General features: G+C 39.4%; 1 protein-coding gene across 3 annotated transcripts in view; it reads left to right on the plus strand.

The window, feature by feature from the left end:
* Window positions 1-456: 456 nt before the first annotated feature.
* The window catches only part of PMS1 (PMS1 postmeiotic segregation increased 1 (S. cerevisiae)), a 43,053-nt gene continuing 18,386 nt past the window's right edge, over window positions 457-25,123 (plus strand). For 2 of the 3 annotated variants that reach the window (XM_009072634.1, XM_009072636.1), the window contains exons 1-7: window positions 457-608; window positions 4,917-5,099; window positions 7,011-7,113; window positions 7,943-8,106; window positions 19,224-19,340; window positions 22,950-23,072; window positions 24,943-25,086. In XM_009072634.1, coding sequence (XP_009070882.1) covers window positions 477-608; window positions 4,917-5,099; window positions 7,011-7,113; window positions 7,943-8,106; window positions 19,224-19,340; window positions 22,950-23,072; window positions 24,943-25,086 — 966 coding nt within the window. In that variant the 5' untranslated portion in view covers window positions 457-476. The remainder of the gene's footprint in view (window positions 609-4,916; window positions 5,100-7,010; window positions 7,114-7,942; window positions 8,107-19,223; window positions 19,341-22,949; window positions 23,073-24,942; window positions 25,087-25,123) is intronic. The other variant, XM_009072635.1, reaches the window with a different exon arrangement.

A 25,123-nucleotide genomic window follows, 5' to 3' on the forward strand; every position in this document is an offset into this window, starting at 1 on the left:
GTAACCCAGAGGAGCGGGGAAATCTGTGTAGTGGGTTGACCCAATGCAACCTGTCTGAACCATTCTTGAGGTGCAGAGAGATGTCTAGCAATGCTCTTCCCCCCACCATTCTCATATCCATGAAAAACTGTGGTTGTTTGTTAATTGTGCATATTTGAGTAGTGAAAAAAAAGCATGTAAAAATTGACATATCCGCTTACAATCTCTTCATCTGAAAGTGTCTCTATAACAACAAGAGTCTTATAACCCTTTGTGTTTCCAGTGATTAAAAATTTTCCCAACCCCTGTCAACTGCAGAGGAAGCTGAGTCCTTCAGTAACTTGGAAATTTTACTCTTCAGCCATAACATTCTGGCTTTTTTTTTTACATTTAAAAGTTGCTATGAAACAATTGCTTAGAAATGTGTATTTGTAGTGTTCCTTTTACATTCTTTTTGTGTTATCTCTCTATGCAGCTTCTCCAAATCTTCCTCCACTATGAAACAGCTACCGGGAGAGACTATTCGTCTCCTTTCAAGTTCTCAGGTGATCACTTCAGTGCTCAACGTGGTGAAGGAGCTGATAGAAAATGCCTTGGATGCCAGTGCCACAAATGTTGATATTAAACTGGTAACTCCTCTTTCTTTCTTTTACAAAGAATTGGATGTACAGAAAGTAGTTCCACTGCAAATGCATTTTTTAGCCTATTGTGGTTTGGGGAACAGTAAGGTATTCATAGTATTTATACGTATATATATTTACCTCAAGTAAAAAGGGTCCAAAATTTGTTTGAATTAACGTTTTTGAGGCCCTGCTGAAACAGCAAGGCATAGTTGTCCTTCTAAGTGTATCTTGGGGGGGAAAAAACTCTTAACTTCCTTAATGCCCCGTTTCCTACTTAAAATTTACTTTTTCTGAGTAGTTACTTTTTTAAAAACATGTTGGACTAAAGTTTATTGCTAGACCGACATATGTAATGCTCATTAGAAAATATGGTCAGGATGGTGAAAATGGAAACAGTAGAAAAGGTTGGTGGGCATGTTAGATGGTTTTGTGATATAAAGTACCACATGGTCACCCCATGGTGAACTCTGGATACTTCTAACACTTTATTTTTGTAAGCTGTTAAAACAAGTTGGTATGTCATTCAAGGATAGTTTCTGGCAGAAGAAAATAATACTTAAAACAAAGAATTTGAGCTTTTTTTTCCCCAAAATGGGTAAAATGTCTAATTGATCAGCTTCTCTTGCTGTTGTATTTCTGGTTTTGTAGTGTTTTGTCAACAGCTGGGTAGAAGCACTGTTTCCTGCTTAGTAAGAAAGAAGTGTTGTTACAGCCTGTATAAATGGATGTATCCAAAACTACATCCAATTTCCTTTGCTGCAAATAACAGTGAATGTATAAGATATTTTTGAATTAAACATTAGAGAAATGCTCTTAATTAGGAGGGCAATTCACTTTCTGCTTGCTTCTTTGTCCATGTCTCTGCTATCTTTTCTGAGTCTCCTGTCTTTTCCATATGAGAATGGTTTCCCGGAGATGCCGAGGAACATTCTTGTTACTGCCTTAAGTGAGCTGGAGATACTCTGCTTTCCCTATGGTCTGTCATGACCTCTGTCTACTCAATATTTATACTGCCCAGTATCTTGCTTCATGGGTAACTCCAAAGTGAGTAGTGTGTGCACAGTTGTGGGGGTAAGGGTATCAGAACCAGATCCTGTGAGCTATTTGTAACGCAATAAATCAACAGGAGGTTTTGGAGCCTTCAAAAATAGTTAGGAAAAACCTTGTCTGTTGTGCTGGAGTGTCAATATAGTCATGCAGATAGCTGGAGGAGAAAGCCCTCTAATCAGCATGGGTTTCACAGCACAGTAACCAGCTGTTTGCATAGTGAGAAGTCCCAGTTCAATTAAAAAGAGTATTTTGACCAATTTTCAGTGCATGAATCATCTGCACTACCATTGCATGCTTTGTCAGTCCAGCCCAATCCAAATCACTGTAGTTCTTCACTGTCCTACCTGGCTTTACACAGCTTGTCAGTGAGTAAACAAGATTTGCAGATTGTTCTTCCGTGGGTGCTAGGGGAGAAGAGAAAACTGCACAGCTCTAGACAGTAGTACTGTAGAAAAAATGAATTTTTTTCTGGCATTTTTTAGCATAAAATTTAAATAACTTTACCACATAATAGAGGTCAATGATCACATTAATTCCAGAGTAGTTCAAAAGCATAACAGAGAAGGGCAGTGTTGAAATTGCATCTTACAGCTTGATGGGTTTTGCCTGAAACTGCAGCATTTTCATTGTTTTGATCTTTTCCAGATGGATTAGGAAAGCTAGTTGATTCTTTCAGAGTTGTTACCCAGCTTGCCTGAACAGAGATTGAAGGGACTTTTTTGGAGGCAGACAGACAGGAGTTTACCTGCAGGTGGAATGGTTCTCAGGTAGAAACCGTGGCAGCTGCCAGCTGTAGTAGGGAGCTTTGGCTAGTGTTTTGTTCTTGTTACCTTCTTGATTGACCAAACTCCAATAGGTGATGTTATCTTTGCACTGTGCATCAGCTGACATTCACACAACACTGGAAAAAGCATCAGCTTATGTTCTAGTTTGAGACAGTGTGATATTAATTACAATTAAAAGCCAGTCATTTGATTACAAACTGAACTCTGGCCTTTCTATAAGGTGTTGAGTGGTATCTCTTTATTAATTTGAACCTCACTTTGTTGCTTTTAGAAATAAGAACATGGTGGGACTTGCGTTGTTGTTAGCAGAAGGACTGAGTGCCTCTAGCATGGCTGTAAATGAAGCATATGGAGAGTGATGGTTTTATTCTTGACCTGATGTCCTGGCTTTAGGTTGATCTATGCTAAAAACCACTGATGCAGCAATATAATTGCTTGCATATAGATTGAGAGACTCCAGGGGCATCAGTCTGACAGGTTGCCTGCCTGACCTCTAACAACAGGAATTTAGGAGAATAACCTGCATAGTCTGAGACCTTCATATTTTAATTAATAGAGAGGATAAGCAGGTGCCTGTGCTAGTAGTTGGAACCAAGCAGGGGTTTGTGAAGACAACTCTTAGCTACAGGTTTGCTGCTGTTATATGAAATGGCTGTTGTAAAAGGCAGACACTTGTTTCTGCACCATTTTTCCCCCAGTGCATGAAGTGGGAGCTTTAATCCTTAGAAGCTTCTCATAGGAAATTTAGCTCAGTGAATTTCCACTGCACATCTGATCCATAATATTTACATAAAATGCATGCAAGTAGAAATAGAGAATCATTCATGTAGCATTCTGATTCAAGCTAAATTTCACTTTTCCTAAGCAGGTAGGTGGTCTGGAAGTAAAAATTAGAATGTAAAATAGGAGTTAATTGTAAAATTCTCAAAACCTTCACCAGCAGCAGAGTAGAAAGTTTCCTGCTTCTATCTCCTAATGTGTTTTTCTGTTCAGTTGAGATGTATTGCTTACGTTCTGTTTTGCTTCCCAGTAGGAGGTTGACTCAAATATTAGCAAAAGCACTGTTGTTTCACCTGAAAACAGCTTTTGCACCATTCATTAAAATGCAAAGTAAAATGTGCCTGCCTTTCTATTGTTTATCAGCTAATTAAATACATACGTTTCCGTGCCTACTTCAGAGGCTTTTGATGTTTCCTGAAGCAAATTATCTGTATATACAGATAATATCTTTAGATACCTTCCTTTTGTTTTAATTGCATCATTTTTTACTTCAAGAAATAACCCTGGGAGTACATTATATTTTTTCATAACTCTTTTCAGTATAGGCCCAGATGGGACAACAAAGTTTCTTCTGTTTTATCAGCTTTCAGAGATCAACATCATATGCTCTGTCCAGCATCAGTGGTGGAAGTCACTCATTCAAGATATTCTTTCTAAGCAAAAGCAGTTTTAAGGTCACTTACATGTATTACACAGTACAGCACATGTTTCTGTATGTTGCATCATAATCTTCCAAGAGCCAGATGTAAAAGAAGTTCAGTTCATGAGCCTGCAGCTCTAATTACTTTCTCCTCCTGGCTTGTGGTTCTTTTGGGTGCCATTCACATGTGCAGATTATAATGTAGCTGGAAGGAAGCATTTCTTTGCTGCAGCTGTTTGGGATGTTCTAGAACCTGAATTCCCTCTTTCATTTAGCTGTCATAAATATCTGGGTTTTCAGAGTTTTACCCTATTTGTGCTGGTGCTTGCCAAAATGACATATTTAAATTGAAATTCTGTAAAATATGTATTGCATATATGTGAAGGTAAATCACAGAGATTGAACTTTGGTTCTTTGAAAGCTGTTTTTAAAACAGCCTCTAGGATTCTGTACTTCTTGCTGTAAAGTTCTGTGTCTCTTTACAAGCTTTCTCATTACTATCACCATTTGTGCCTTGCCTGTCGTTAGAATTTCAGATTCTTTATATTGGGACACAACACAGAACCTGCAAAACTGCTAGAGCAGTGAAATTGCATAAATCAAGACTGAAATTGAAAATAGTTCTAAGTGAGGGCCCACTGATGTCAGTGGATACAGGGCTGCATTTGGGTGATTGCAAAAGAATTGATACCAAGTAGATAAGAGAGGTGAAAAAGTATTTAACTTTCCAGCTATAGGTCTCTTTTTGAACTTAGGTTTTGCAAATTTCATCATAGTTAAAAAATTTACTTAATTTCTGTTTTAATTTTTTTGTATTTATATTAGCTTGTTGTTCCCAAATCACAGAGTACGAATGGCATTATTTAATTGGAGAAAACATCACTGTTATCCTAACGTTGCGTTTTTCTTTATTTTCCTTAAACAGAAACATTTAATGGTTGCTCAGTTCCTCCAGATAAACAAACCTGAGTCCTGTGTGGATGACTAGAAACTGTAACAAACTTGGGTCTCAATTAATTTGGTTGTTTTAGTGCTCCATTGTATTTTGTTGTTTTCTAGGAGAATTATGGGTTTGACAAAATAGAAGTAAGAGACAATGGCAGTGGAATCAAGGTTGATGATGTTCCAGTTATGGCAGTTAAACACTACACTTCCAAAATAAGCTCTTCTGAGGACCTGGAAAGATTGACAACGTATGGTTTCCGTGGGGAAGCTCTGGGAGCCATTTGCAGCATATCAGAGGTGAGCAGTTGCTATAAATGCGTCTAGTCTTTGAGGTATGATTTCTTTGGTTGGTTGGGGTTTTTGGTTTGTTTTTTTTTTGGGTCTGTGTGTGTGTGTTTGTGAAAGGTTTATACCAGTGCAAAGACTTTCAATGATCCAGCAGCCTGCCAGGGATATGCTTTCCAAACCATTTGGCTTGTGTATGCTGTGTTTTCCTACAGCCCCAGAAGCCACTTCATGTGAATTTCTTGTCAGTCCTGCCTTTCTGACACAATGGTCCCAGCAGTGCTCTGTTTATTCTCCTCAGTCAGAACAGGTCAGAGACAGATTGTGTTGTACTTTCTTTTCTGTCAGGGAATGTAATGTCAGAGTATGGCTGAGTTTACTACTTGGATTAGGGTAAATTAAAATGACGAGCAGCAGATGGTGGCCAGGAGAAATAATTTCAGGGAACTGATGGCCTACATAGCTATCATTCCAGTAACAATTTCTGTCTTGTTATCTGGGTGATTGACAGTCATGGGATCTTGCTGGGCCCCATATTGTTCTTTGACATGTATGTGACTGCAATTGCACAAACTTTGTCCCTGTGAGTAAGCAGGAACCTGCTGCCTGGCCTGAGTCTGGTCCATGTTTGTATGAAGAGGACTGGCAGCATGCTGATATTTACCATTTAACTTATGGCCTGAAAGTAAATAAATTGTTCAAACCCCTCTGGAAAGTGTTCAGGCACAGCATCTGCCGGGTCTGTTTTGCTCTGCCTTTCTGTATTCAAGTTGCACCAAGGTCAAGTTTTGGATTCTAGAAGTCTGGCAAGGATTAGATCCTGCAAGAAGATACTGATATCTGTGTCTGATCAGAACCATGAATTGTTGAGGTCAGGAAGAGATGTTGTTAGGGCTTGACCGTGTGCTAACTTGGGCTACGTTCACATCACGCTAAGCAGGAGTGGGTTGGGGTTTTGTAGGTGTTTTGATAGATGGTGCCATTCCTCAATCACTGGTTCCTTCTAATGAGTTGTCAGGGCAGAATGCCATCTGTTCAGAGCTTCTAGTCAGCTCTATGGTACGTTTCATAAGAGATGGGAGGTAGCCTGAGTGTATTAACTACTTTAACAAGTATTGCTTCAATCCTTGTATCAGTAATTATGTCAATTAAACACTCCTGGCATTAACTGCATTGTGCCTAACCAAACTGCCCCCTGAAGTTTCAGTTTAGAGGTATTCTACTATTGGCCCTTAAGTAGGTCTGTAATATTATCATTTGCAATTAATCAATTACTGGTTTTTCTCTCCAGAGGCATGGCTGAACTGAATGATTCATGAGACAGTAAACCAAACCAAAATACCTGAAGTTCCGTGTGTGTGATAAACTTTGTCTTTCAGGTGGTTAAAGTGCAGTGGTTCTGTTGTTCAAAATGTTGATACCTGAACTCTGGTTTACAACTGCTCTTGCTGAAGCAATCTGTGTATTACCTTCATAGCTTACAAAACATGCCATGACTGATTGCCAGATGTGTTTGGGTGTGGAAAGATAATAGACTGTCTGTTTGAGTGTAGTTAAGTTTGTGGAATCTCACATAAATGTAACTTCTCACAGGATAACAAGACAAAACTGTCAGTTTATTTAACCTGTGCTAGAACAGAAGCTAGAGCAGTATGTGTTGTAGGTAGCAGGGATTGTTATGCTTCATGTATTAATGTGATAGAAATGCTTTTAGTTAAATGGATAGAAACATGGATAGTAATGCAAAATGTTTCTGTGCCTGCAAGAAACACCTGCAGAAGAAAAGTTCTATAAATTAATTAAGTGTAATTATGGTGACTAAAGTACTGCAATGGGCAGAGTGGTAGCAAAGCTTATCTAAGCTCATTCTGAACTTTGTCTATCCCTGATTAACACAGTTGGTTTTAAAATCACTCTTTTCAGGTTTTGATCACAACAAAGACAGCTGATGATGATTTCAGCACTCAGTATGCTTTGGATAGCAAGGGGCATGTGACTTCTAGAAAGCCTTCTCATCTTGGGCAAGGTAGGAGGATATCATTGTTCTGGTGTTGCACTGTGGCAGAAGTATTTTGTGTTTCTCTGAGGCTCTATCTGATGTCGAAATACCTGTTGTATACTTGAAGGCCAAGTATGAAATCTTTGCAGCTGTAAACATTTCTTGCCTTATGTCTGTCAGCTGAGAGTGTGTTGTCATATTGTAAGAAATGATATGCCTTGAAAGTTGTTCTAGATAGTAATTATAACTAGTTTCTCCTTCTCTGACTCACTTCTTCAGGCTGACAGTGGAAATAAAAGCTATAAAAATTCAGTGCTCCAGGTCCATATGAAAGATTTGTTCAGGACCAAAATGAAGTTTATACGCAGCAAAATCCTTGCTTAAAGGAGTAGGAGTTGTCCTGCTGCTGTACAAAGGAGTTGCTGGAAGCAGCATGGCTGTAGGACCAGGCATAGGCAAATACTTGTGAAGGCCCTTAATGAAGCACAGCATTCCTTTGCCTCCAGATATGTGTGATTAGATTCTAGTCTGTTAATCATTTTGCCAATGAAAGCTAAATTAATAGGCGCCAGAAGGGTCTTCAGTTTTATTAGTGCTGATTCTCACTATTGTCAATATGTTGCAATCACAACTCTGAATAAAGGGAATCACAGCTCTTGAAGTCTTTTTGGGGGAGGATGACTGCTAATTTGGTATGTTTCTTATGCTAATTTATCCTAATTTAGTGTTACTCAGGGCCATTTCATGTGCAGCAGCACACAGATGGGTCTCCAAGTAAAAATGTAATTTCCTCAGTATCCAGTCAGTGGGTTTTTTTCAGTATAATTTATGTTTATTTTTTGTCACCTGCTTGCAGGTACTACAGTGACCGTCCTAAAGTTATTTAAGAATCTTCCTGTAAGAAAGCAGTTTTACTCAACAAATAGAAAATGTAAGGAAGAACTCAAAAAAGTCCAAGATCTACTGACAGCATATGGTATCATCAAACCCGATCTGAGGCTAACATTAACACATAATAAGGTAATAATGAGTTTATCAGGTATATTAAGGATCAGTTTCTCATGAATTTATGCAGTTCATCTAATACTTATACAAAATCTTTCATTCCTAAGAATTTTCTTTCATCATAGGTTTGTTTTGGACCTCCACTTCTTTCTTCCTTTCATAAATGTGCATTTATAATGGCTATAGATTTTGATCTTAAACTTTTAAAACTCAGGCTAAGATCTTTTTGGTTTGCTCTAACAGGTGCCTGGTTAGATATATGAAGTATAAAAGTTGTTTTGAATGCTAGTGGTTTGTAAAGATGGTGGTGGTGTTTTGTAAACAAAGCAGCGAGACCTTACTAGACCACAGGGCCAGATCAAGTGTTAACCTTAGCCAACTGAAACAACTTGCACAGCTTCCATGTTTAGGCTCTCTACCTGGGTAGACACTCTAGCTCATACAGGTAGTGTGCTGAATGGTGAGTCATAAGAGCTCAATATAAAATGATGATTTTATTTTAAAAGCCTAAAAACTCAAACTAACTGGCTGCACTGGTGTAAGAAGAGTAATGTATATTACAACAACAGGCTTTGGTTGAGCTAGTTGTTCTTTGTTTAGGCTTGGGGAACAAATTCAGAGCCTACTTTGTCTTCACAGCACACTGAATGGTAATTCTACAGCACAGCTACAGAAATGACGCACGCAGCCACGGAAATGCCACGCTGAGCAGTTTGCCTTTACCTGTCCCAGATTTAACACAGCAGATTTCTTTGGCTGTACCGTGTCTTACACCTCAGAGGGGAAAGCTGTGCTAATGAATTTCCAAGTTGCCACGAAGCAGAGAGTGACATCTCGTGGTCAGATCCCTCAGCAAGTCTGTTTCTGTTCTGAAATCATGTTAGTATTTGGCCTGTTCGTTGGGCAGTTTGGGTCAGTTACTCTATCAATCAAATATTCACACTTCAGTTCCTTTTCAGTGGGAATAATAAATAATAAATATGCTCTCCTGAAATGCTAACAGATTGCCCTTCCTTTCTTGGAGTTAACATGCTCTGATTATATTAATGTATTTATTTCTAAATATCAGAACTGTTTTCATAGTTCCTCTGAAAAACGAAGGACAGCCTTTTGGCCTGCTACAGAATGAGTATTTCAAAGCTGAGAAAGTGTAGCTACTCTCAGTCTTATTTCACTGGGAGTACTGAGACTTAGAAACCAGAGATCTCGGGGCAGGGGGGTGAGGATCTGCTTCTAAGATTGTGTTGAGCTACTTGACCTATCTAGCAGTGATTCACAGTATCTGTTTTAAATGTTGGTTAATAAAACTAATTCTGCCTTTTATTGGTGGTTTGGTTTTGCCCTCTCTGACAAGTTGCAAATGATATTTTTATGGTAATTTGATTTCATCCCTTTGATTAGACTATTGAATTTCTTGGGCTTTTTCTCTGCTTATTTTAATACAGCAGCAGTAATGTGCAAGAAGGTGATCACATGTCTTTTTCACAATACTTACTGGGAAAATGGTGTGGAGAGTGATAGTTGCCATTGCACTAGAGAGTTGTTTTTGACTACTTACGCTATTAGCTTCAGAGGTCCAGTCTTCAATACCTAATTTGAATAAGTAAAATGAATCAGCTGCTGCAGGCAGCATCATTTGCTGCAATGGTGCAAAAGCTACCTGCAGGCAGCATCATTTGCTGCAATGGCCGAGATGGTGCTCTCTATCAACTGTTTTGCACTGCCAGCCTTTTGTTCATTTAATTTATTTAGAAACAAAAGGAAAATAAGTGAGAAAGTGCTCAAACATTTCATCACAAGAGGTCGCTCAGTAGCTACTGCTAAGCTGGGAAAATGAAAGGCTTAAGAAGTTGGCAAGTGTAGTCTGTCTCTGTGCATGTGTGGATGCTTTAAAAGAGTCTGAAAATTAGCTGCAGAAAATCAAAAGTTACTTATTGCATCATATCTTTTAAGAAGTTTGAAATTCTGGAATTCCACTGGATAGCAACTTGCAGTAGGTCAATATGCTTTCATTTTACCTTATCACAGTACAGGAATATTCTTTGCTTATTTTTCCTTTAGATACTGAGTATTATTGTCATTACAACTATTAATTCAGATCAGAAGGTGTTTTTTCTATACTGACACTACAGCATATCTATGCTACAATAATGCTCTGCTAAATAGGGTTGTTGGTGATTTTTGTGTGTGCTGTCCATTAAATTTTTGTTAGAAAAGTGCCAGGAAAAAGAATCAGCTTCTTAGAATGGCTTTAGTTTTCATGTAGCTCATAGATTATATATTAAGACAAATTGTATATGCAGTTATTCAGAGGAGTTCCTAGAACCTTGAATTCTTGAGGCTGAGCCAATACCTTCTGGTGCAATGGAAGAAGATACACGTTGGGAGTATGATCAGGTTCCGAGGCTTAAAAGAGAAAGAAGATAGCAGGGATGAGCTATCACAGAAGAAGACAAGGAAAGGTGGGTTGAAAGACTTGAAAGGGTACAAGTGAAAAAAAGTGTAAATGAAAGTGTATTTCAAAGAGATCTTCTCAATAAATTACAAAAACGGTACTTAAAAAAAGTCACACCAATAAACCAAAACCAGTCACCCCTCAAGTTTTTATAGTCCTGTGTTTTATAAGAGATTAAAGGAGAATGGAAGGTTGGATGGGGCTTGGAGCAACTTGGTCTAGTGAAAGGTGTCCCTGCCCATGGTGAGAGCAAAGGAACTAGGTGATCTTTAGGGTTCCTTCCAACCCAAACCATTCTGTGTGTGAAAACACAGCCTTAGCTTTACTGAGGAAGAGTGTAATGAGGCTGAAACTGTCATAGCAGCATCAGAGGTTAGGCATCTGAAAATGGTTGTCTAATTGATTCTAGCAGAAACTTGTCTCGACAGGTTAGGCTTCTCTTTGAGCTGTTGAATGTATGTATGGTTTTATCTCCATGTTGTGGTTTTTCAGTTTGGTATTTTTTTAAAGGTGTGTGTCTTATGCTTCTGAATGAAATACCTAGAAATTTTTCTTTTTCTGCTACGTTTCATGTCTGTGTTAGTTTGAAAAATATTGCCATTAAGCATGGTTCTTAACTAAAAAGAAATCTAGCAGTGCTCTTCCAGCCTTTGGGTTGTTTTTTAGTAAGAAAGAAAAAGATATTCTTTGCTCGGTCCTCTTAGGGTTCATTTGTTGTGTACTCTCCATCAGTGGATTTCTGATAGGATTTGAGATAGGAAATACCTAATTGTTCTTTCTGCTCAGAATGTTTTGTTTGCATTAGCAATAAATAATGAATCACTTTGCAGATCAACTCTTGAAGTCCTATTGCTATTTTGACAACTTGGATTAGCTAGTGCTGCTTCTTTTTATTTAGGTTTATCCTGCCAAGACATTCTTTGAATACTGATAATGTTGATCCTCTTGCCAGTATGGTTATGTTAGAAAGAGGTATTTTTCTTCTTTCATCACCATGTTCCTTGAAAGCATATTGAATAATGAGACAGCCAAATGGAAATAATTTACATGAGTATTCAGCAAGTTTATTTAAAGTTAATGTTATCTTAAGGCATGCTAAGAACATTTCATGGTCAGCCACTGCTTAAACCTCACCAAACCCTTCAGCCAGAAATGCCACGTTCTAGCCACCTGTGACCTCTGGCCCTGGTGGTAAAGCACAGCTTTTAGTGCTTCCAGGGCTCTTGCCTGGAACTACAGTTTTCACACTCTCCTCTGTTTAACACCAATAGCCCTTGGCTTAGTCTCTGCAAACCACTGATGTTCAAGCAATGCCTTTCTGTGTTTTAAGTCTGGTGATATGGAATGCTTTAATTTGGTTTAGTTGCCTTTATTCTGCAAACACCAAAATGAGAGAGGACACCCAGTAATTATACCTGTTTTAATAATTTCAGATTAAACAGAGCCAAAAGAATTGGCAAAAATTGGTTTAGATGGTGCCTATCACAGATGGGCCGTAAGTAGGCTCAGTAGATTTTCCAGTTCCTGTTGAGGAAAACTCTGCATAAGGGAGTATTTTTTTCCTCAGTGTTTTTCATGCATAGCATTTTGAAGTCTTGGTCACACACAGTTCTGCCTGGAACTGTCTTGTTTGTTTCTTGAGAGTCAAGAGTCAGAACTTGTGGAGCAAGGCCCATTAAAAAATTACTGTAGCAACTGTGGGTGGTATTCTTTCTTCCCTGAACCTCCTTTGATGGTGGTGCTGACCTAAAGGATGCCATCCTTTTTTTTTTTTTCCTCCCCTTTTCAGTAAGTATTCTCTTATTTCCAAAGCTGCATGATCTTAATCAACAGTTTTTATCAAATAATCCAAACCCAGTTGTTTTTTCTGTGTCTGTGTCCTCAGTAATGTGTGGGTTTTTTGAGGCAGAGGAAAGGGTAAATTTAGCATTTTTAATAATGTCATTATACTTTGCATTCATTCATTGTGCTTCCAAACTCTGCTGTAGCTGCATGTTGGAAAGAAATCTGCATTGAGTAGAAATGGAAACTCAACTCAAGCTCTGTCTTGAGTTGAAAAAGCTATTCTGTTTAATGTAATGATGATAAATTAAGTCCCTCCATAATCTGTGTGTCTTAAAATATGAAGGGGGATTATGATTAAGAATCTGCAGTGCTCTGCACTCAACGTGCTTTCATGCTGACCTGAAGTATAGCTCAGTCTTTGCTTACATTTGTTGTTCAGTGGCTTTGCTGAGAAAGCCAAACAGAGAGTTAATTATGGTGGTTTTTTGTGCTGAGGACACCTGTCCACTAGGAAATGCGCTGAGACCCTCAACTCAATTTACATCAGCCAGAGAACAGCTGCCAGATGGTAACTACTTTTGGTCACTACCAACCTGGTTGAATTTGAACTGGTGACCTAGAGGTGAAATGCTTTATATCCTATTACTAATTCCTTGAGGTTTCCAGTTTCTTATCCATCACTTTTTTTCAAATGACAGCAGAGTATATGTCTGAAATCTCAAAACAATTACTGTTTCACAAATGCAGTGTGTGCTTCAGAATCTGAGATGTGCTTTTAGGTCTTGCAAGGCTTGTGTACTCACTTTGTATGCTTAAAAAAGGGTTAGCAAAAAAAGGATGTTTCCAAAGCCACCTGGCAATTTTCCCTCTTCCTTGGCAATGTAGTTTGTCACAGAGATGTTATTTTTGTTAACTACTATTTTAAAAAAAGCTTTTAAACCTCCCTTTGTTTAAATATAATTCACTGTGACATTGTAGATCCTCTGAATGACAATTTTGGATTGGAAACTGTTTTTTGACAGTAGCTTAATTGTTTAGGAGGTTTTATTTTTTTTCCTTCTGCTATGGAAGTGGAATTTCATAAAGTATCCTGACTTGGAAGGGACCCACAAGGATCATTGAGTCCAGCTCTTGGCTTTGCACAGGACATCCCCAAGAATTCCACCATATGCCTGAGAGCATTGTCCAAATGCTCCTTGAGCTCTGTCAGGCTTGGAGCTGTGACCACTGGGGAGCTATTCAATGGCCAGACACTCTCTGGGGGAAGAACCTTTTCATACAATCATTGAGGCTGGAAAAGACCTACAAAGGGTATCAAGTCCAACCTTTGACCAAATCCTGTCATGCCCATTAAACCATATTGTGAAGTACCACATCTGCTCGGTTTTTGAAGACTTCCAGGGATGATGACTTCACCACTTCCTTGTGCAGCCTGTTCCAATCATTAACTGCTCTTTCAGTGAAAATATTTTTCCTAATATCCAGCCTGAACCTCCCCTGGTGCAACTTGAGGCCATTTCCCCTTGTCCTGTCTCTAGCTTCTTGGGTGAAGAAACTGACCCCCACCTTGTTACAGACTCCTTTCAGGTAGTTGTAGAGAGTGATAAAGTCACTACTGAACCTCCTCTTTTCCAGGCTAACCACCCCCAGCTCCCTCTGCCGTTCTTCATCACTCTTGTTCTCCAGGTTCCATCAGCTCCATTGCTTTATTCTGGACTTGCTTCAGCACTTCAAAATCTCTCATGCAGTGAGGGACCCAGAACTGGACACAGCACTTGAGGTGTGCCCTCACCAGTACCGAGTCCAGAGGGACAGTCACTTCTCTGGTCCTGCTGGCCATACCATATCTGATAGAAGCCAGAGTGCCATGGGCCTTCATGACCACCTGGGCACACTACTGGCACTTGTCAACCAGCACCCCAGGTCCTTTTCCACTGGCACTTTAATAACTACTTCTCCCTCATCCTGCAGCACTGCGTGGGGTTGTTCTGACCCAAGTGTAGGACCCAGCACTTCACCTTGTTGAACCTCACACAATTGGCCTCAGCTCATGGATCCAGCCTGTCCAGATCCCTCTGCAGAGCCTTCCTGGCCTCCAGCAGATCGACACTCGCACCCAGTTTCGTGCCCCCTGCAAACTGATTGAAGGTGCCTTCGATCCCCTCATCCAGGTCATTGATAAAGATATTAAACAGGACTGAGCCCTGGGGAACACCACTGGTGACTGAATACTAGCTGAATTTAACTCTACCCACCACCACTCTCTGGGCTTGGCCATTCAGACAGTAAAAAACTGTCTGCAAAGAGTGCACCTATCCAAGCCATGGACTGCCAGCTTTTCCAGGGGAATGCTATGGAAGGCAGTGTCCAGGGCTTTACTGAAGTCTACATAGGCTACATTCACAGCCTTTCCATCATCCACTAGAAGGGTTACCTGGTCATAGAAGGAGATCAGGTTCTCTGGACACCCACAGCTGAACATGCGTGGTTAAAACAGTTAAAAACTTACAGCTCTTAATAGTCTTTGTAATTCTTGAAAGGCTCTGAAGACAGGTGTTACCAGATGAGTATCTTTGAGTCCTCTGTTAGCTCCTCACCTAACTTACCTCCCAGCTCTCAAATCCAAGCATTTCTCCACTGTGTCATGCTCAAGAAAGCCTTTTCATTGGGAGGGTGCTCTCGTATCACGAAATGGAAATATGAGCAGGGAATACGCTGCAATTTGTGGGATGAGCAGTGCTGTGGAACATGGCTGTCTTTCAACAAATCCCATTGATAGCCCTAATATCTGATGCTCATGGGATAGACAGGTATGTCAGCTGTATCTCATGAGGGGAAAATGGGGCCTTGAGTTTCTCTGCTGCAGATCTCCACTGATAGTTGTCCAGCCAACAACTGAGGGGACAAATGATTACTTAGGGGCAAGTATAAAATATGTGGGGAAAATAATTATGATTAGGTGCATGATTTTTCTGTAAACTAAAGAAAAACTGCTGTGATTTCTGTTTTCAAGGAAGATTTTCTAAGGGCTCTCTTTTAGTAGGATAATTTACCATTGGTTTTAAGACAAGACACCAGTTATGATGTAGCTCAAGGCTGGAATTTTAATGACTGTGGTTCAGACTTTATCTTGATCTGTTCTTGATCTTAGCTGGCAGGCTTTCTTTTACTGCAGAGAACATGCCAGCCATTGGAGCTAGGTAGTTATGCATCTTAAGCAAAAGAGGTTATAGATACTGTACAAAGTGATAGCTTTTTGTTTCCCTTGGGCTCAATTCAAACTGTAGATACTGCTGCCTGGCTTTGTTCCTGTTTGTATACTCTCTTAACAGGTAGGCAGTGATGTCTTCAGTTGGAGCCAGATAAGTTATTAGGTTTTGATTCAAGAAGGCTAAGGAATGTCCTGGCCAAAGGAGTTAGCTATCTGCAGTAAAATAAAACTAGAGAGACTGTGAAATACAGTTCTCTTCCAAAGAGCTAACTCAAGTTGTGTTACCAACCTGCAGTCCATGTACAGTGCTTGTTCAGTTAGACTCTTACACCCTCAAACTTTACTACAGGGTGAATGACTATCACAAAACAAATGAAGAAAATAGGTGGTTTCTGGGTTGTAAAAGTCTACTTTAAGTTAATGCCATTATGTGGTAATAAGATAAATGGAATGAGTTGTTTTAACTTGTAGCATCATAATTGTGCTGAAGTAGCCACAGTTGGAAACAGCATCCAGTCCCCAGCTCTAATTAAGACTTTCCTTTTGTCTGTGATTGCAAATCATTGTAGCTGCTGGTAGAAGTTCGAAAATATGAAGGTTATGTGGTGCAGCTGCATTTTTACCTCTGTTCTTCCTTAGTGTCTTTGAGAAAACAAATATTGAGCAGCTTTTTATTCTACTGAGTGCCATATACCAGGGACCCCAGTCGGAAGAGGCTGTGTACTCTTTCTCCACTCCTTACACATATTTCAAGGAAACCTTCTGCACTATATGTATGTATCCTGAAATACTGGATGCCTACTCCATGTGTGCTTAGAGTGATAGACTCATATGGGTTGGAATGGACATTGTTATCCTTCACGAAAGTATGTGTATGTCCTAGGGCTGGATGGGGCGGGGAAATACAGACACACACACGTACTTACCTCCTGTATATGTGCAATAGATTTTATATGCACTGTGACATTTTGTAATTTCTAGACCATGTAATCCCCTTCAATGAAGCAAGGAGAGGGGTGGGATATATTTGGCTAGCTCTAGCAAAACCTAAGATGGGCCATATGTAATAATATATCTTTGAGTAGGCTGTTTCTGCAGCGTCATCATACTGACTAGAGTCAGATTCTTCCTTGGCTCATCCTAGACACCAGCTTTATATGACCTAGAAAAAAATATGGGGGGTGTGTGTGGGTTGTATTTTTAGCTAAAGGGTATAAGCAAGGTTAAAAAAATAGGGTGTTGCAGGAGCCTTATGGAACCAGGCACTTTCTGAAATAAATGAAGTGGAACAGGCATTGTTTCTCTGTGAATTTTTTTAAGCTGTTGATACATCTGAAGAGTCTAGAAAAATAATTTTCTTTAAATTACCAGCTCTTCCTATGTCGTTGCTTCATAATGTGCTGTCAGGGCTAAAAATTAATATACACTCGATTCCGTGTTTATATAGTATAGAAATTGAGTTGCCTGGCCTCAGTAGTATGTAGGCTTTATTTTAACCTATAACAGTAACTATTTCCTAAAATTTTGTTGGTAGTACTGAGTATTAATATTCAGTAAACATGTGACTAGTTAGAAATCTAGTTTGAACTTATCGCAGTATCTGCTTTTGGCAAGCTTGCATTTAGTAAGGTCTCATTTTCCACAGCTTTCTTCAAACCACCTCTTTCCACAGTTCTGAATATCAACCATTCAGCAGGTCAAGCAATGTAATAACCTTGCATTAATCAGCAGCTAAGATTTATATCTGTACCTGCAGCATCACACTAGCATAACCTAAAATAAACAGCATGATGTTTATATTAGTCATGTAACAAGTGTCTTTCTCAGTTTGGTCACATGCATTTAATTTAAAATATATCCAGTAAAGAAAAAAATTGCTTGGCACTTTGTGTTTCCATTTTAAGTAATCAACTTTAAAATAGAAGCAGTACAGGATATGTTTTATAAGAGTAGCTCTAAAGAAGAGGACAGATTCTTTCATCACTCCAACATGTCTTTGAGGAGTCTTAGAGCAGGTGGAGAGGAGAGAAGCTGAGGCAGCATGCTTTGGGCAGCCCCGGGCTGTCCTTTGCCTCTGCCTGCTGCTGAAGCACGGTGGGGACTCCCTGCCAGAGCTGTGGACACCCAGACAGTGGCTCTGCTTGCTTGTTTCTGCTTCTCCCCTTTTTCTATTCGCTGCCCTCCCTGACGTAAATTGGCCTTTATGTTTGAGGGGTTCACGCTCGCTGCAGGTTGCCTGAGCTGTGGTCCAGCATATGCAAAGGGCTGTCAGGCTCATGTGTAGGAGCTGAATTAGATTCAGGCAGGACTAGGAAGCCACACTTCACACATGCTGCACATGGAAAATGGAAAATTAGAGATTTGGGAAATAGTTATGGCTCAACAGTCTCAAAGCTTTACAATTCCACCTGTCCTGTAGGAAGGGAATATCATTTTACAGGAGCACTGTGTTCTTCTGTGGAATTCACCCCTGAAGGCCAGCAAATATCCCACTGGACAGGTGGAATTTTAGGGCTATGTATTGCATTTCTTGAGATGGGTGCATGTGTATTTTTTGCTCTCTCACCATGCTTTCGCTTAACATCCTGTACCAGAATACTGTGAACTCATTTTGAATTCACTGGACACTTAGCACCCACTGAAAACATAAATTTTAACAGCATTGTAACATCTGATTTGAAATGCAACTTGCTGCATTTTATTTTCTTTTGTATTTGAAGGTTGCACATTGAAATACACTCAGGCAGCTAACAGTGACAGAAACAAAGTGGATCTGAATGTAGCAGTCTCAGTTGCCTAGAAGCAGAAAGAAAGCCACCTAAGAAAAAAAAATATTATTGTTGATACACAGAAATAAAAATCAGCAGATTGAGTTAAATACATGACTGACTGGTATAGGACTTCTCATTAGTGAGAGACAAATTTTCACCTCCCAAATAGCTAATACATTCTGTATGCATAAGTGGACTTGACAGGTGACTTCTGATGCAATTTACAGTTCATATCGCCTTACTGTATTTATTAAGTCTTTGCAATAATATTGCAAGATATGTAGCTAATAGAGCAGATATTCCTTCATACTTGTAACTTTTTAAAAGTTTTTTTTAGAAAAATACCTGCTTTCCTTAGGTACATATATAATATATATAACTAAACTGCTTTCCTTTCTTAATAGCATGTCATAGACTTGGTGAGGGCTGTGAGTGGAGAGCTGATAGCCTGATCTCTAGCAGAAAGGCCTGTCTCTTAGTATGAGTAACATAAGCATTGCTGTGCCCACCTTCAAGTGTTGACCACTGTGTCAACCACACAGCATAAACCCTCGATTTATGTGCTCAGTAAAAACACAAAGCCTACTGCTATATAAGAGAAGTAATACTTGTATTGATTTGTTTTTAACAATTGCTTCAGGTGCAAAAGTCCAGCCACTTAACACCCGTAAATGCAAGCTTTGCTTAATTTACTAATTGCTGTGAGTCTGAATGTGTAATACAATATGAGAGGACATGCCAAAAAGCACCATATCGAGTCCGTTAACATTGGAAGTTGTGATTTTAGGAGGGTCAAAGTACAGAATGTTACATATACAGTGTGTGTGCAGTTGCAGATATATGTTCATAGACATGACTTGAGTTCAACAAATATAATGTCAAAAATTTGACTCTGTGCCATTTGTTTCAGGCAGTTATTTGGCAGAAGACCAGGGTGTCAGATCACAAAATGGCCTGTATGTCAGTTCTGGGAACAGCCGTTATGGGCAGTATGGTACCTTTTCAACACTACTCTGAATATCCTGAGGTGAGTTTAAACTTCCTTCTCCTAAATTCACTTAAAGCCTGTCAAATGAAGAGAGCTAAATCAATATTCAGAAAGAAGGAGACTTTGAAAAAGAGGATGCATCTCCAGACTGACATGTGATTACTGCATTTGATTCTATTACTGTCCTCTCCATAAAATTAATTGGTTTGGTGATTGAAAATCCACTCCAAGAATCATCTCGTCAGGACTCATGTGGCACTGATCAAATGGCAGTAAAAACAGTTGTGATGACAAATGCAGAATTGCTGATTGCTCAGAGCTGTCTGAGTTGGGATTCCTGGCCCACAGGCAGGTTGTGCTCTGATTAATATCTCAGCATTTAGATCGTTCTCATCTTCATGGCCTCTTAGCCTTGTACTCTAAAGACTCTCCCCTCGATTTCAGTGAGGGGCACCTGAGCAGCAAAAGAAACACATACTTAGAAGGCAAGTTATGCAGAATTTCCTCCAAAGACGTATTTCAGGGAAATTTGCTAGTTTTCAAAAAATTCAGTGTACTTAGCTTCCTTTGACCCTGTTGAAAATGAGGGAATTCCCCATGGTGTTCTCCTTTGTCTATTTTTACTCTGCTTCCATTTTTGTTGGAGTCGTTTTTATAAGGAGGAGTCTTGCTACTATAGAACCTTGTAAGTGGCATTTTCCTGTATCTTGTAGTAATAAATCTTGACCAGTCACATAGATGAGATGAATCACTGTAAAGTCACAATGGCTAATAAACACAACTAACCAAGGCTGCATTCATCATGGTTATTCAGACTTAAGTCGTGTGTTTGTCACAATGCTTGTAGTATACATGCAGAGAAAAGCAAAGTCACTTCTTGTAGTTTACAAAGCTTTAATTGCTTGTGTGTGAACAGAACATCCAGAGCTGTGCTTACCTGAATGTAGCTTGGATGTGCCCCACAGGCCAAGTGCAGGGGACTCCAAAGGGAAGACATCGGGGTATTTCGAAAGGAGTAGCTTGAAGGAGGCACTCAGGTTCTCACATTACTTCTCTACTATATCATGAGGCATCCATATTCCTTGAATAGAAGTTGGGGAACATTCCATCTCTCCCTCTGTCTCTAAATAGTGTGTAAAATACCACGTGCATCATTTATAGGTGTATAAGTGATCCATGCACAATGCCCACGCACAAATCAACATTCACTAACCATGGATATTTCTAAATCAAGCTGCCAAACACTCTGGAATGACAGAATTAAGTGGCCTGTGCAACCCTTGTGTGCAGGTATTGAGATAGGTATTTATGGACAAGGCATATACTGCTTTTTTCCTTCCCGTTAGATCCCTGCCTCACTCGGTACACAGACCAGAGAGTAACTTTTTAATTCTTTTAATTCCTGATTGTTCATTGTGTAGCTTTATACTCCTGTGCTGCAAAGTCTACTCTGAAGACAAAACTAATCTTGCTGTACCTTACTGCAGAGTTAAAACTTCTCTAACAAGTGATCCAGGGGTCTTAAAGACTGGCCTTCTTTAAAACATCTCCATTAGGAGCCCTGAATGAAACAAGAACACATTGCAAATTGACTCTGAAGCATCAGGAGCTACTTGTAAAAGAAGAAGACAACTAAGAAAATAAAGAATTGACACAACTTTTTACATGTGCAAAACAGTATCAAGGCTTTGCACGTCCCCAGGCTTGTAAATGGATAGATTTATTTGGGCTGAAAACTTTAATACAGGATATTTTCCTAGTCTCTTCTCTTTCTGTAGAGGTTAAGTTTAGCAGATATATGTGCAGCTGAGAAAAAGTTAAGTATTAAGGAAAGACATTCTGCTGTCCACTCATCACACATATATTTAAATACATATGTAAGTTGGGGTTTTTATTAACTTACTAATTTTGAAACCAGCTGATCTAATCTGAAATCAAAGATTCTGTAATATCTTCCAGTCTCTGGAATTTTTTTGTACTTTCATATATGAAAATTCTAATAAGATTAGTTTTATAAATTGTGGATAACTTTTAATGAGCATACTGATAGTCTACATGGCTTTAAATAGTAGTAGCAGTCAGCAACTTCTAAGTCTGGCAACTTCTGAAATGAGCTATTTAGAGACTTTCAGCTTTGGTTTAATGTTTTCTGTATTTAAAAGTACTGTTTGAGGTGAAAGACTTGTACAAATATCTGTGAATTAGAAAAGGAGCTCGAAGAGAAGAGGAGGAACATTCAGGGAGGATGTGCTAAAACTGCAGAATAAAATCTAGAAGTGCTTCATGTTGTTTTCTGATAATCATCCAACAGATATTTGACACCTCTTTAACTTGACCAGTGGTGTTTGGTTCTGTGCAACGTTGCTGACCAGAACACGCCAGCTTTAGCACAGAATGCTTGTTACAAGGTCAAGAGGGAATAAGGGAGCATATGAGCAGATAGCTGGCATGACGTAGGTGAATGGGAAGGATAGGCCAAATCCCAGGGATTTTACATTCCATTTCAAATGCATGATAATTTGGATTTTAGTAAATACAAGGGGTTCTGCCAAAAGCAGAGCTAACGAGGGCTCATTTTTGTGCTCAGTGATCCACCCTGCTACTAGAACATTCTCCAGACCTTCCCCTATCTCCAAAATCTCCATCCTCAAGGTGCCCCCATATTCCTTCACCTATTAAAGCGGGCAGGTGGCAGTGGGGCAGTATGTGAGCTGGTCAGCATGTCAATTCTGGAATGCTGATGGTTCCTGGCTTTTGAAAAGTTGCTGCCTTTGCCTTAATAAGGTCATTATCTTGAGGCTGTCCTCTCCAAACAGCTGTCAGTTATCCAGGGAATGGGGGAAATCTAGTATCTTTGGGATTTCTCCTTCTTTATCAGCTTGAATTGAAATCCATCCAACAGTATCAAAGTTGCTTGATGGGGGAGAGAGGGAGCTGATAGGACAAGGCTGCACAAGTCATTGGCCTTATTTTGACCTATAAAAACCCTATTAAAGAATCTGAGCAGAAAGAAATCTTAAAACTTGGAGTTCATGTTAGGTACACAAATCATGTGCTCTTTCCAAGGCTCCTTGGCAGTGTTGTGTGCTCACAGGTTCTGCTGCAGCCTGTGAATCGTGGGTGCTCAGCACTCTTGAGAGTCAGATGATTTGGATACAGGTGGCGTAGGTAAATTTAGGTGCCCTGAATAAATGCCCTATGACAGGCTATTTAAGGTGCCCTGCATGTAGAAAGGGAGGGATTGTGTGTTTTGGGCTTTCCCTGTAGGGGTAGTTCACTGCTGCCTTGGCCAGGTTGGGCAGCAGTGTGTGCCTTTGGCTTGTGCAGAGGTTATGTTGGCAACCCTACAGGTAACAAGCCTCAAGCTGTCTGGCCTGGTGCTCCACAGCCCTCAGCTGTGAGGGCTGAGGCAGTCCAAATGGGAAATACCTCAATAAAATAATCAAAGAAAATAGATACAAACTTACCTTTCACAACCTTTTTTTTCTTTGAGTGCTTTTATTTTGTTGTAGTGTAACTTTGAAGCAGCAGTGTGTGCAATTGAGTGACTTGGACTCCTGCACAATTTCATTTTAATGTCTCACCTCTATAAAAACCTTTCTTGGTTCTCTAAAAGACTTTTGCATTGTATTTGTTTTATCATTGCAGATAAGTCTTTCTGGATTTCTCCCAAAAGCTGAGTCAGACAGTTCCTTGACAAGCCTTTCAAGTTCAGAAAGGAGTTTCATTTTTATAAATAATCGTCCAATTGTTGAGAAGGAAATATTGAAGGTAACTTCCTCTATATTTCAATTCAAGGAATAGAAATGGGATTTCTTTGACAGCAGAGACACCTATGAAATCTACAACCTTCTTCTCCCAGAAAATAATTAAGATGTTACAGGTGAAGATAGTAGCATTTACAGCACAAACCCCTTCCACAAGTCTGGCGCTGCTGCTGCCTCAGTTCTGCTCCATTTGCAGCGGTCACCACCACAGAACTGGAGGTCACGTTTATGGCTGTTTAAAAACCAGTCATTTCAGATGGTCCATGCAAGAGACCAGGATAATTGATGCTTTCTTTCTATTTGTCTGCAGAAATCACCTCTGCAGTTTCCCATAAGGGAACTTTATGCAGTCTCTAGTAAGAGAATTCTTCTGTAAATTAAGTTTTGCTTTGGGCTTGTCACAAAAATATACATACTTTCCCTTTAAATTTGTGCATGCATTGGATAGAAATGAAAGTGATAGTGCAGCAGCATTGGCTACAGCTAAGCATTGTGTAGGCAGAATTTGATACTCTTGGGTTTCTGTCACTAATGAACCTTGCAGCACTGCTCTTGGAACAGCCTTGCTGTCCCAATCCTTGCCCTTGCCAGGAGAGAAAATCACGTTCAAGCCAAAGCGTATGTGTAGGCTCTAGAATGGAGACAATGAAGTTGTTTTCAGTTGTCAGGCAAAGCTTTGTAGATGTAAACCCTGAACTTGTGTTGGTATGTTAAATACCAAATAAGGCTAATCCATCTCCATGCAGTATTTGATGTGCCTAGTTGGTTTTTCTGAGAGTTCGAAGCTGAGCTTGAATCCTGTGACAGAGATTGTTTTTTAACCAGAGCATGGAAGTCTGGATCCAGGGTGGGATTCAGCATACTGCCATACAGAGTAAAAATACATTGCCCTGCATGGAAAACAAGCTATACATAACTTTTACCTCCATGCTCTGTATGGGGAAGAAGTGCTGGTGGACCTTCTACTACGACAGTTCTGTGCCAGCTGAGGACAGACTGTGAGAATATTAAGGTTACAATAACTTCAAAATATTTAAATAAGTTTAATTTTACTTCAACAATATTTAAAAATGAAAAATTTAATCTGCAGTGGCTCTTCATTTTTTACACTTTCAATTTTTGGGGGCTTGTAAACATATTCTTTTCTCCAGTATGTATGTATGTCTGTTGAAGGAAGGATCATGATACTAGAGGGAAATGCAAGGTTCTTTATTTGATCCTTAAGAGCACCAAAATTCTGCAACAACCGAATAATTCTGTAGTCTTTTATAGGAATTTTCAGGAGGATTAGAGAGAAAATAGTAAGGACAAGCAGAGTTTGAGAAAAGCTGTAAATTTAGAATTGGGTTAATAAAAGGAACAAATTAATCTTGGTCTGGAAAAGGACAGGTCTGTGGTTCAAGTGCTGCTTTCTCAGGCTTTAGTTGGACTGATCAGAGACAGCAGTGTAGTTGCATGGTGTATAACTAGATTTTCTTTAAAAACAACTAAAACTATATGTTTTGATTGAGGAATTAAGCATGGGAGTTGCAGTCCAGTTTGGGCATACCATACCTTTTCTTCCAATTGCAATCAAGATGTTCATTTGGAAGGTCTAAGTATAGCTGCCATTAGTGTCTTGGTATTGTTTCTTTTATTTCTTTATCTATCTTTACATTTAGCTGTGAAGACATTGAAACCAGTAACTGCCCTTCTGGTGATTATTCTGCCATGCATGTATACCCACAGGGACCTTTTTAGAACTCCTTTAACTTAAAAAAACCACAACAAAAACAACAAACCAGTTATGCTTTTATAATGTCAAATTTAGTTTCTGTGCCTGTGTGTCTGTTTTCTTGCCTTTACTGTCCTCTCTTTATTAAATCAATCTGTAGATAATTCGACAATACTACAGCCTGGTGACACAGAAGGACTCTACTCGTTTATATCCTGTTTTCTTTTTGAACATTACTGTTCCTGCCTCTGCTGTGGATGTGAATGTAACACCTGATAAAACTCAAGTTTTGCTGCATCATAAGGTAACTGAGGTTTCAATCTGGTTTTGAGTTGTCAACA

Source organism: Acanthisitta chloris, unplaced genomic scaffold (assembly GCF_000695815.1).
Source record: "Acanthisitta chloris isolate BGI_N310 unplaced genomic scaffold, ASM69581v1 scaffold14484, whole genome shotgun sequence".
NCBI classification, from domain to species: Eukaryota; Metazoa; Chordata; class Aves; order Passeriformes; family Acanthisittidae; genus Acanthisitta; species Acanthisitta chloris.